This window comes from Artibeus jamaicensis, unplaced genomic scaffold (assembly GCF_021234435.1).
Source record: "Artibeus jamaicensis isolate MK-2021 breed Jamaican fruit bat unplaced genomic scaffold, CSHL_Jam_final contig_3109, whole genome shotgun sequence".
In the NCBI taxonomy this organism is placed as follows: domain Eukaryota; kingdom Metazoa; phylum Chordata; class Mammalia; order Chiroptera; family Phyllostomidae; genus Artibeus; species Artibeus jamaicensis.
In genome coordinates, this window is record NW_026521716.1 from 1,960,568 (window position 1) to 1,972,923 (window position 12,356).

A 12,356-nucleotide genomic window follows, 5' to 3' on the forward strand; every position below is an offset into this window, starting at 1 on the left:
GGCTGGAAGCTCTGACCTCAGCAAAGGCTGGGCAGGGGGACAGGGAGGCAGGTGGAGATGGCTGCAGCCCCTCCGCCTGTGCTGATGCGGAGGCAGGCGGCCCGGGGGCCGAGGAGCTGGAGTGGGAAGCTGACCGGGGGCCCCGGCCTCTGCCAAAGCCAGCACAGTGGGAAGCCAGAGCTTCAGAACACAAGCCATCCACTCGTGGAGGGCCGGGGACAGCCACTGGGTTCTGCTGTCCTTGCTACAGAACCAGCAAAACTCGAAACCGGAGTGTCGGTGTGACTCCAGGTTGAGAACATGCCACTGTCCTAATTCCCACCAACCTCTGCTGGGTGGCCTTTACCCAGCCAACCTCAGTTGTTGGGCAAGATACCCATCTAAAATAATGTAAAGAAGATATCAAGAATCTTTGGGGGGGAGGGGGTAGAGTTTCTACACTGGCCATGAGGGCTGCCACCAGCAAGACATGTGACAAAGCCTCTCACGATGTCCCGAAAGGCAAGACAGAGAAGCGTGAGCCTTGCACTGTGGCTGGGCAGGTGGCCTGAGAGGGACCCGGCACCGGGAACCATGGGAAGGCTCGGCCTGCGCCCTGGGCTTTGTCACTAGAGGGCAAAACGGGAATCATGCACAGAAATTCCAAGATTACCTCAAAGCCAGAGGCGTGCCAAGAAAAATGTCGAGCAAGGCGGGGAGTGCCCTTGGAGCAGAGACGCGGGCCAGGTCCGGAGGCCTGGCCAGGACACTGGGGCGGCAGCGGCGCCTGCTTTAGCGGGTCACTCCTGGTGCGCGGGTGTCGCAAAGCTCCTGCTCTCTGGGCTGGCAGTGCCCCAGTGTCAGTGCTCGGCATGTGGCTGCAGGGCTCTGTCACGGCTCCACGCACGAAATGACAGCGGTGACAATCGCCTGTCATCATCAGAACTTATCGCGACGCTGCTATTATTTGTCTAACTAACCGTCATTGGTTTTCCTGTTGTGACTCGGGTGTCATTAGTGATGATGAAGAACGAGATGACAATGGAAGATGGTACTGAGGGAGTGGCGGCTCTGTGCCCAGCACCGCCGTTGTCCACCTTCTCTGAAGACCGGGGCTAATGTAATGGCAGCCCACGGGTCAGCTCCCAGACCTGGGCACCGCACAGTTCTCCTAGCCCGACTTGTTCTCACGGCCCCCCAGTGTACTGGTGGGGACACCGAGACCAGGACGCACTCGCTGATGCAGAACAGGCATCCGGGGATCAGGAATGACCTGGGGTCGCTCTCCTCTGTACCAATTCCGCTGGGCAGCTGGGGGAGGTGGACTGACCCCCACCAGCTGGGGACGGCTGCTCCCCGCCCCGGCTGGGTGGAGAGTAAGGGGGAAGGAAAGGCACGCTGGAGTCCGCGGAACCTTTTCCGAGACCCATCCTCCAGCAGCGGTCCGAGAATGGCTTCTGAAGTGCCTCAAACTCGTGGTCTCGGGGGAAACAGCAGGGCAAGCCCCTGAACGCCCTGGCACCGGCGCAGACCGAGATGATGAAGCGGCTCCGGCCCTTTCTGGTGCAAGCATTGAATAGGAGGGGAAAGGAATTAGTGAACTTGAGCGTCACTTGGCAAGGAGGACAGATAGCACAGCCTGCGCTAATCGCGAGGGAAAACCTACTCCGGGAGGGTGTGACACAAAGTGGCGCTGGCCACTTCAGGGCCAAGGAAAACACCACGAAGACCGCAGGCGCTTCCGGCGCCACTGCAGGTGGGAGAGCTGAGGCCCCAGGGAACTATCGGGCGCCCAGAGACTGAGCCGAGAGCAAACAGCAACGCCCCGGCCCCGGAGGCCGGGGCCCCGCTCACGCATGTGAGGCAGCTTTCTTCGGAGGAATAATGTTCTGCTTATGTTATTAATACCTGTCAAAAAAATGAACACTGTCATTTGAGACGCTCCAAGGAGCAGAGAGAAGTCTGAAAAGAGAGACAATGGTCCCACATGATCTCGCCCAGGCGCTGACACTTCCGCCCCTGTTGTGTGTTCTGTGCCGATTTTAGGGGGCACCTACGACTCGATGGCAGTTTGTTCCTTTCGCCTGGTCCGAGGGGGCCAGTCCCCGTGGGAGTGGCGGGCGCCTCGAGGGCGCGATGTGGAATTTTCTCCTACGAAGCCGCACCAGGTGCTCGGCACCCCCCCACCGCCTGCCCGTCACCCCACCCCCTTCGCCTTGGTGACGCCCTGAGCTCTGCCGGTCCCGTCACAACACTCTCCAGGAAGCGTCCCTAGAGATAAAGTCTTGGGTCCAGTTCTCGTCGCACGCGGCCGCATGGATTTCTAAAAAGTTTATGGCAGTTTGTTCTTCCGCGTAGCAACATGTGAGAGCTGTCACCAGCGACCGGTACAGTAATAATTTTTTTAAAAAAGCACGTGCTCATTTGAAAATAAGAACTGGCCCCTTGTCATTTGTTTTCCCGCTCACACTTTGCGCACTTAAACACCCAGCACAGCGCGGCCTCTCTCGGGTGTTGTCACAGAGCGGCGGTGTCGGGGAATCGGACAGCCAGGGCCGCGCCCCGGCTCCCCCACCCGTCCGCTGCCTGCCCCCGGCATCGACCGGCCCTGCCTCAGTCCCCTCATCCGCACACCGGGGACGGGAGCAGATGTGGGGGTGCAGGACTATCCTGAGGGTCGGGTGGGGCAGGGCAGTGCCTGGTCTGGCCGCCCGGAGTCCCGTCGACGAGGATACGGGTCAGATTCACCCCTCGTCGCTGTTTGCCCTGGTGACGGTCACCACTCAGTTGTATTCTGAGCAACTCTCGAGAGAGAGGACGCTTCCTTTTACGAAAGCAAGACACCAGGCTCCAAAGGTGCTTGTGGAAGAAAGACGGCCCCACCCTGAGGACAAGGGGGCGAGCACAGTGCCTGCTTCTGACCTTCCGGTCCAAACGCCACCGGAGCCCGGCCAGCGGGCCTTGGGCCTGCTCGTCAGAGCCCCCCGCGGCGTCACCAGGGGTTCCGAAAGCTCCGACACCCAAGGTCCTGCCGCGTGGTCCTGTGTCACCGGTGTGGACCGGCCACAGGGCCCTGCGGCTCTGAGAGGCGGGCGGGACTCTGATGCCCAGCCGGCTGCCCTGGAGGAGGCGATGGGCCACTTGTCGGGGAGGCCCTGAAAGACACCAAGAGCACATTCCCACCCCTGTGCCCCACCAGGACTCAAAGCAAGGCTGCCACCTTTGAGCCACGCGTCCTCCTCAGGACTCGCCGGGAGCGACCTTGCCGGCCCTGAGCCAGGGCCAAGGAGACCTAACCAAGAGAATCGCCCAGCAGGAGCAGGAGTCTCTCGGCAAGCTCCTCTCACTAAACCAGTCTGGACCAGCTTTCCCTGTGACCAAGAGGGACACGGGCCTTTGCCGCGCCTGGCTGTTCCATCCCCACCCTTCCACTTGACCGGCATGGAGTAGAAAGTGCACCGGACTCGGCTGCCTGCTTCTCTCCTGCCGCGCCGTCACCGTCCTCTGGGCCCGTCTCTCTGCCTGTCCCCACCGGGGGCCTTCCCCCAAGCTCTGTGGGGACGCTGTGGAGCCATCAGCCCGGTCGGTGGGGGGGCTCTGGCACACCGCAGGCATCTGTAACAGCAGGCACTCTTGGCCTGTGGGGCCGCTGTGTTCAAACGACCCTCCTCGGGGGTCCCGCTCCTTCCCCACTTCTGAGATCCTGACGACCCGCCGCTCCCGGAATTCCGGGCCCAAAGAGAACCTTTTACAAGGAGCCGCACTCAAAGCTTTCGCTTCTTGGTGGGCGGGGCGGGGGCTGGCAACCAAGAAACACGCGGACAGCGCGAGCAGACCCCGACCGAATGCCGGGGCAGAGAGACCAGTGCGCTGGGGGTCGGCGCCCAGGCAAAGCACACACCGCAAGGCCCTCTGCACGGGCACCAGGCCGGCCGCAGGCCGGCGCCAGGCTTTGGGACAAAGTCCAAGGAGGAGAGATGACGTCCCGTCGTCGAAGACTTTGAGGAGCAGTCAGTTCAAACGTGGCCCTGTGGCCCCCAAGTTCAAAGACCAGCATGCGGTTTTAAGGAGAAAGTACCCATCTGACCCACGTCGAGTTCCTTTCCATGAGCAGAGAGAAGGGGAGGTGGGCCAGGGGCCACGTGGCCCAGGGGACGAGGACGGCTGGCCCGCCCCGGGGACAGTTTCACACAGGACCCCGAACAGCATCCGAAGCTCGGAAACCCCAGGGAGTCCGGGGGTGACTTCCTGCCAAACCACGCACTCACCCGAGACACATGAATCCATTTCAACTAATCCCTGCAAGGCTGAAGCTTTTCACTAAAAACATGAAGCACTGTCTGTTGGAAGAAAAATGCAGCTGTAAGGCTATAAGCGATTTTAATATTCCAGAGGCGGGATCTGGTAGCCAAGGAAACCACTCAGTGAAGGCATTGTCCTCTACACGTAAAGAACTTCTGCACCCCACCTGGGGCAGCCTTGGACATGAACTGGGGGGCGCTGGGCCCCAAGGACCCAGTCCCCACCCCCGCGGCCTGTGGCCGCAGAGGGCCTGCCCCCGCTTCATGTCATTGGTGACATGACAACCCACGGAGCCTCTGTGCGTCTTGGGGTCAGCGTTCCTGGCACCCTGGAGTTCAGAGGTTCCCTAGAATGTAGAACCTGTTCCAGAACGGCCCGTATATTTGCGTAGCAGAAGTAAAAACAATGTCACAGAAGGTGCTCTGGGAGAAGTGTGGAAACTCTTAGTGCCCCTAATTTCCACAGGGGGCCTCTGTCCGGCTGGGGGGTGTGCCTTCTCGGCCCAGCCCAGGAGTGCTGTGGCCACATCGGCCCGCCCCGGGCAGCTCTGCCTCCCCGGGCCAGCGGTGTGCCACCGCCCCCCCCCCACGACAACGCTACATTTGTTTACGGACTGGTTTGCGAAGGAAGCATTCCGAGCAGCCCAGCGTCAGGGGGTGTGCTGAAACCCGTCAATGATTTAAAACCAGCCACAGCTCCGAGAACGTCCTGGGGCCCCTTGCCCCTCCCTCTCTCTCTCACACGCACACACAGACACGGAGCAGACTTACATCACAACTGCATCCCACAGAAGGTGGCTCAACCTGGTGTCTCTGGTTTTCAGGAGGTCACAAGCTGAGTGAACCCGTGAGACCGACTTGGCGGGCGCACATCCCGCAGGTCGAACGGAGTCCGGGTGAGCTGTGACGGGCCCGTCACCCTCCAGGCGTCAGCCTCGGACACCCAGGATAAGGGGAAGCACCTTCTCTGCAGCCCCTGGCTCCCCCCGGGGTGTCTCCCCCCTGAGTTCCCATCCCTCTAAGGAACACAAAGGGGATGAGCAGAATCACAGATTGAAAGGGGCCCTCGGGAGCCCAGGTGCGACTGAGGGCAGTGACCTCAAGTGACCGTCTTGGCAGGGCCTGGGTCTCCTGTTCAGGACAAACAGTGGGTGGCCGGACCCCACGGCCGGACCGCCACTTGGCTGGTCGGGGGCTATGCACCCGTTGCTTCTGCCTGCAGGAGGACCCTCGATGCGGCTGAGACAGCCCTCGAGGGCGCTTTTCCAAGAAACGTGGACTCCAGCGGGGGCCACAGGCACTTAGCCAACCGCCCCAAACCACCCTTTCCAGGGGCAGCATATTCTTTGATTCATGATATTTCGAAAGAGTAGCCCCTTCTGTTTGCAAAACAAGACCGGAAATAATGGCTGCACCAGGGCGCCCACCCCGCCCACCCAACGCGGCCACCCATGGGTTCTTTCCCCGCTGGCAGCAGCTGGCCTCCCAAGCCCCCGAACTTTAAGTGCCTGTTTGTCCATCCACTGCCGCCCTCCCCGGTCTTTGGAAGCAGCTCACAGGTCAGCATGGTCTCGGCCACCAACAGGAAACCCTGTGTGAGCCAGAGCCACGGGGCCACCTTTGCCCCCTGCCTGCCCCTGCGGCACAAGAACGGGCGGTGGCCCCTCTGGGTCACTGTTCATACAGTCACACTGAAACCGTCTGCAGAGTCACCTGCGGCCCCGACATCACAGCGACCACGCTTCTCTTCCGTCTACTTCACAACCAGTGGCTCAATTCCACAGACATTTCCACCATCCAGAGAGTTCGAGGCAAGGCCCCTAGGCCCCACATGTGTCCACAGCCACTGGAACCCACCAGTGGGTGCACGCAGACAAGGCCGAGTCCACGCCGGGATCCACGAACACCGTTTGGGCCCAACGGCCACGCTGTCCCGACCACGGACGCCTGCCGACCCGCAGAGAGCCGGCGCTCTCCCCAAGCAGAAGATACAAACACCGGTGACCCTACCTCAATCAGGAAGTCCCCGGTCCTCAGTCCGGCTTGCCATGCGACCCCGCCTTCGTCCACGGACTCCAGGTACTGCAGGGCCGGGAACGCCGGCGTGGGCGTGAACTCCTCGATGGGGGTGTCCGCTGCGGAGGCAAGGACACGCTTTACAAGCCTGGGGGACGTGTCCCAGGCGGCAGCCCCGGCCCCCACAGGACCTCGACTGAAGGACCCTCGGGCGTCCTGTCGGAAGTGGACGGCCCAGGCCCACGCTCCCCGGGCAGGGCTTGCCGCTCAGAGTCCCAGCTCCACAGCGACCCGAGCCGTGACGCCCGCTGCACTCCGGGACCAGGTCCCACCTCCCGGCCTCTCCGCTGAACACGGGGACGCGCGTGCCCCGCCGTCCGCGCCTGTGTGTGCGCGCCTGTCATTTTCTTTAAAAGCATTGGTGACTAAACATTTTCAGTTCTAAAAATGGAAAAGTTCCCCCGTAGCCACATGGAGCCCCAGAGGCACCAGGCGGAACCACACGCCAGGTCTCCGTCTGCACAGGCCGCAGCGGAGGGACTCCAACTCGGGGCTCCGCCAGAACGCCACGCGGACCCCGTGCGGGTTGCCACTGTGGGGTCTGCTCACGTCCCTGCTGCCATTCTGCAGCCAACGTCCCGGGGGGCTGTGCCCCCACCAGCCTGGGCTTTGGGGCCCCACACGGCAGCCGAGGGAAAGTCTGGGCCGAGGGGCGGACTTTCCTGGGCTGCCAGGAGCGGCCAGGGGTGGGGGCGGGAGGGTGAAGCTGGCCCTGCAGGGGGAGGGGAGGGGACTCACACAGACAGCCGTGGACACACACACACGGGGACGGCCACCGTCCCCTTCTCTCTCGGCCTCGGCAGCTGGGGACGCCCCCGGGGGAAAGGAGCCCCCCGCCTCGGCACGGAGGCTCAGAGAGGAGACTTCCCCATAGCTTTCCCACAGGCACAGCGGACAGACGCCTCCTCCCCCGGGCAGGCGATGCCATCTTGTTCCTTCTCGGGAGGGGAGCCCCCGAGTCACCACCGTGGAGTGCCCCCCGGAGCCCCCCACCCCAGGCCACGTGACGTGTGAGCTGCCGGCTCAGGCCACCAAGGAAGGGACCATCTTGCCAGGCTTCCTGTGCAAAGTCACCTTAAAGACGGAGCCTGCCGCACTCGGAGCCGAAGCCCACTCACTCCCGGCCCGGGGCCGGCTCCGCGTCCCGGGACTCGGGACCAGGTGCTTCCGGGCACCTGAGGCCGGGCGAGCTCCGGAGGGAGGCAGCAGCCCCGAGCGGGCTAGACCGAGCCAGAAAACACAGAGCGGACCCCTGATTTTGAATAAGGGTGGGGGAGGGAGGGAGAGAGCTCGCCCAAGCAACACTGTGCCCAGAGGATTAGCCACATTCCTAAAGGAGGCCCCGGTGTTCTGTGAGTGAGGCAGCATGGTGGAGAACGGGGTTGTCTAGCAACCAAGTGCCCCCAGGAAAAAGGCTTCTCTCGGAGCCGGGGAACGTCTTACACACACACACACACACACACACACACACACACACACACACAAAACGTGTGAATGCAGCCGGGAGGCTGTGAGCCGCGGCTCTTACCTTTCGCCCCTCGCAGGACGAACCCGAAGCCTTCATTGTCCTTCTTCTGCAGGACCACTGTCTTCTCCTCGATGATGCAGTCACTGTAGACAGAATTCCGGGGACAGCGACCATTATTGTGACCCGTCATCATCACCGCCGGGGCTCCTCCACCGGGGACGCTCATCATCATAGCCAATTAATCACCCAGCTCGCCGGGTCCGGGCAGCATGGAGGGAGCTAGGCAGCGCAGGGCGCAGGAGGAGCGAGGCGGCTGGGGGGCAGGCGGACGGGAGAGGCGGGCTTGGCTCGACGGGGCTGGGAGGGGGGGCCGGGCAGAGGCAGAGCGGGAGCCAGCGGGAGGAAGGAGTCACGCATGGTGGGGAGGCCTCCAGCGAGGAGGGTTGAGCGGCGGCTCCGGGCGCTGGGAAGCGGGGACGGAGGAAAGCGGCCGGGAGGAGTGAGCGTTGCCGCGCAGAGGAGCCCCGGCCGGATGCGCCTTCCAGGGAGCAAATGGAATCAGCCGGACCAGAAATGAGGCAGCAGTTTTGTGGGTTTTTTCCCCTTCTTCTTCAAGGGTTTTTTAAAAAAATCAAATTCTATTTGCTCCCTGCGTGAGGCAGCGCCGGGAGACGCAGCGACCCCTCCCTCTCCGTCCACGGGAACGCGGTGCCCCCACAATCAACCGCGTCACCCCGCGCGCGGAAACCGCAGGCGGGAGGAGAGGCGGCTGGGCTCTGCTCAGCGCAGCGGCGTGTGGGGGCTTCTCATGGGGGGCAGGTCGCTCCTCCTTTGGAAGAACGCTGGGTTTAGGGCCGGGAAAGGGAGCCTCAGGGTCCCCCTTGACAGACAAGGAGAGCCACGGGGCCTGCCTCTTGGCACAGTGGTTGTTTTTTTTTTAAAGGAAAGAAATGCAAAGGTCCAACTTTGATTCGGCTGCCAAAGCCTCCCGTCACCCACGGGAAGGGCGCTTGGCCACGTCGTCCCCCCACCCCCGGGAGGCAGCGGGGTGCAGGGCAGGAGTGGGCTGCAGGACCAGGGCCCTCCCCAGCGTTGGGGGCTGTTTCCCTCTAGGGATCTGCCGTCACCCCCCTGGAGTAAGTCAGGAGCAGGGCCTCTGTGGAGGGGATGGGCAGGGGTGGAAGCCTCCCCGGGGTCCTCAGGGGCAGGTGTGGGGGGACTGGGTGCAAGGAGGAAGGACCCGCCCGGAGAGGCCGCTCCAGAAAGGCTGTGGTGAACGAAGTCCGAAGGGTCCGGGGCCCCTGTCTCGGAGGGAGGGGCTGGGGCGCACAGAGTGACACATGGACAGGCTTCCAGCCCCAGACAGCCAAAGGTCAGCCTTGCCCCGAACTCCGTGTGCTGCCTGCAGGAAGCATGTGGCCCCTGGACGCGGCCGCCCGGCGGAGCAGCGTGGCCAAGCTGGACAGGCAGCCCCCAGAGAATGAGGGCAGGTGACAGGAGGAAGCCAAAAGCTTCCCCTGACACAGGAGCAGCAGGGCAGCTTCATAGAGGTCGGAGGCATGGCTGGAGAGGACAAATGCGTCCTGACCCGCACCCCCCCCCCCCGCACCTACCCAGCACCAGCCAGGGGAATCCTGCCTTCCGGGGAAGGGCCAGCAGAGTGGGGACAGACACCTTGACACCCAGTGGACCATGCAACCCCGGACGGGCCCAGAGAGGCCTCCAAACTCGGGGGTGGGGTTCAGCCTGAAGCATGGTCAGCATCCTGGAGCCGAGGAGCCCACGGGCAGGGCCTTGTGACCAGCCTGCCCGACGCTGAGTAAGGGACCGGCTCTCTAAGCCTCAGTTTCCCCTCACACCACCAGGCGGCAAGAACAGACCACAGGCCTCCCGGGATTGTCGTGAGGGCAGGCAGGTCGATACCCACGGCAGTGCGGTGGGCCGGTGAGCCTCGGGGAGGCGTTCCTGCAGCCACAGCCAGGAACCACAGCGGCCTGGTGGTGAGCCAGACCCAGAGCCAGGGGGGCTGGGGGGCTGGGGGGCTGGGTGGGCAGGGGCTCAGGGGTGAGCGGACCCTCCCCCAGGCCCCTCCACCTTCCTCACTCCACCGTCTCACCAACTGGAACGCAAATGTGAACTGCCCCACGTCCCCCTGGCCCCGCGGCCGGCTCTGCGCTGGGCAGGTGCAAACCCCACACCGGCCCTGCCCCTCTTCTGGGGGAGGCTCTCCGAGGGCCCAGGCCACTGACGCCACGGCTGTTTGCTCCCACCCCTCCCTGCAGGGGTGGCCGCCGCCGGCAGCCCTGGCAGCCCAGAAACTTGAGGCTGCTCGGAGGGTCCTGGACCCTGTTCTCCCTGCGGACACACCCCCAAGACCCGTCTCTGCCCAACACTCAGGTGAACCTATTATCCTGGGCTCCAGGCACACGGCCAACTCCGCCCACAGGACCAGATGCTGCCCAGCCTCGCCACGGGCTTCGCGTGTGCGCAGACCACCCGCCGCACCCCGTTGCAGGGACCGGTCAGGGCAGCGCAGCTCAGTGCTAGCTGGCTCCCCCACTACGGCGCAAATGGGGTGGGGCCTTCTGTCCTGGTGGGCACGGCATCAGCTCAAATCCAGCTCTGCTCTGACCCCAAGGTCACCCTGACATTTGGGGCCTCAAGGCTCAGCTCTGCAAAATGGGAATAGAAACCATGGCTTGTACCTCAGGGGGAGTCAGTGCCTGATCCCGTCTGAGCCCAGGCGGTGCCCTGGGCGGGGTGGGTGTCGGTGCACCGCCCTCCTGCCCTCCTGGGCTGATGACGAGACCGGCCCCCGGCCCCACTGGGTCCTCCCTGCTGAAGGCGCTCTGCCCCACGTGGCCCCTGCCCCTGAGCTACAGTGGCCACCACCTGCGTGCTGAGCAAATGCCAGTGCCCCAGCCTGCCAGGAAGGACTGCCCCCCACTTCTCTCCCCTGAGCACCCCAGGATCTGAACAGCCCTGCCCATCAGGACCTGCCTCCCTCCATTCACCAGACCTGGTCTGAACCCCAACTCAGCCGCCACCCAGCTTCGCTCCCCAGAGCCTCGGTTTCCCCAGCCGCAGAGGGCGTCATCCCAGGGCATATGGCTGCTCCTCCGCGGGGGGCTCGGAAGGGCAGGTGAGACACGACCCCTGGACAGCCACGGGAGGGCAGGCTTCCCCACACAGGCGGGCTGCCGGCGTCAGCCCCCGGCATGCCCCACCACGCTGAGTCCCCTGGGGAACGTGGGGCCCCAGACAGCAGGACTCTCACTTGTGGGTCACTCGATTCCCTCAGCACCCCGCAGAGGGCCACGCGCCCCACTGTGTGTGTGGGATGGGGTGAAACAACCGTGGACACGGACAGGAGTCCACCGGGGGGCCTGGCCGTCGGGGAGGTGGCTGGGGGAAGGCCGCAGGGCGGGAGGGCCTGGTGGGGAGCAGGGTCGGGGCGACTGGACCTGACTGGACGCTCTGCGGAGCACCAACGGCCCGCAGCTGCCTTGGCCCCCGAAGCCCAGGACGAAGGGGGAGGCCGTCCCAGGCTGAGAACCCAGCCTCTGCTCAGGACCCGCGAAAGGAAATGCAAATGGAAGCGTTGGCCCCTTCGAACAGAAGCTCAGGTCTAGCTTTGTCCACACGGCATGACCACCCAGCCCCTCTTCAGACCGGGGCCCCCACACCCTGGGCCCTGGGAGACCCTTCCCGCAGCGGAAGAGCTCTCAGGAACTCCTGCTGCAGGTTCACGAACCCGGAAACTGTCTCAGGTCGGCCACGGCCACGTCACGGGCTGTGGCACCAAGGTGGGCTTCTGCCACCAGGGCTGTGATGCAGCCCACGCCGCTGACCTGAGTGAGTGCTAGAAGTCAAGGCCACCTGGCCCCTGGGGGCGGGGCCTAGTGAAGCAAACGGCTCACCCCAACAAGGTCACGCTGCCCCTCGCTCTGCACCTCCGCCTTGCTGCCTGGGACCCCAGCCTTACGGCCCCGCCTGGCCTGGCCTTCCGGCTGAGGCTCCTCTGACCACGGCTGTGAAATGCCCGGAACTCCACCTTACAACTCCCCGGACTCCTCGCACCCTGGGCCTCTGTGACACCCACGGACGTACGTGCCACGGCCCCTCCGCCTGCCTCCCGCCCCGGCCCCCAACCCCGGCCGACTCGCAGGCCCTCCACCCCAAACCCTCCCAACGAGGGGCAACGCCACGGGTTCTCCCCTCGAGCATCCCGCAGCCCCGAGAGGGTGCTTCTCCCCTGCTAACCCAGGACCTGCAGCCCCCCCGCCCCGGACTTGCCCCAGGAAGACAGCGGCTGGTCTTCGTGGGACGCTGCCTGTGTTTGGTGAACAGAAAACGTGATTCAGCCATGCTCTCTTCAGATACGTGCTCTGGACGGGGCAGGGACCACTTGGGTGTGCCCACAAAGTACCCTGCTTTGGCGGCTTCCCGTAGCGGGAGCTGCGAGAGGCAAAGTGGGGTGGCGGGTGGGCGTTCGGCCCCAAGCAAGTGCAGCCGCGTGGGCCGCCCGCGGC

At 64.1% G+C, this 12,356-nt stretch overlaps 1 protein-coding gene across 3 annotated transcripts in view; it reads right to left on the bottom strand.

The window, feature by feature from the left end:
• Positions 1-12,356, bottom strand: part of SHANK2 (SH3 and multiple ankyrin repeat domains 2) — a 288,299-nt gene that overhangs the window by 101,447 nt on the left and 174,496 nt on the right. For all 3 annotated transcript variants that reach the window (XM_053662881.1, XM_053662880.1, XM_053662879.1), the window contains exons 15-16: positions 7,885-7,967; positions 6,291-6,415 (exon numbers count right to left, since the gene is read on the bottom strand). In XM_053662881.1, the coding sequence (XP_053518856.1) occupies positions 6,291-6,415; positions 7,885-7,967 (208 nt within the window). The remainder of the gene's footprint in view (positions 1-6,290; positions 6,416-7,884; positions 7,968-12,356) is intronic.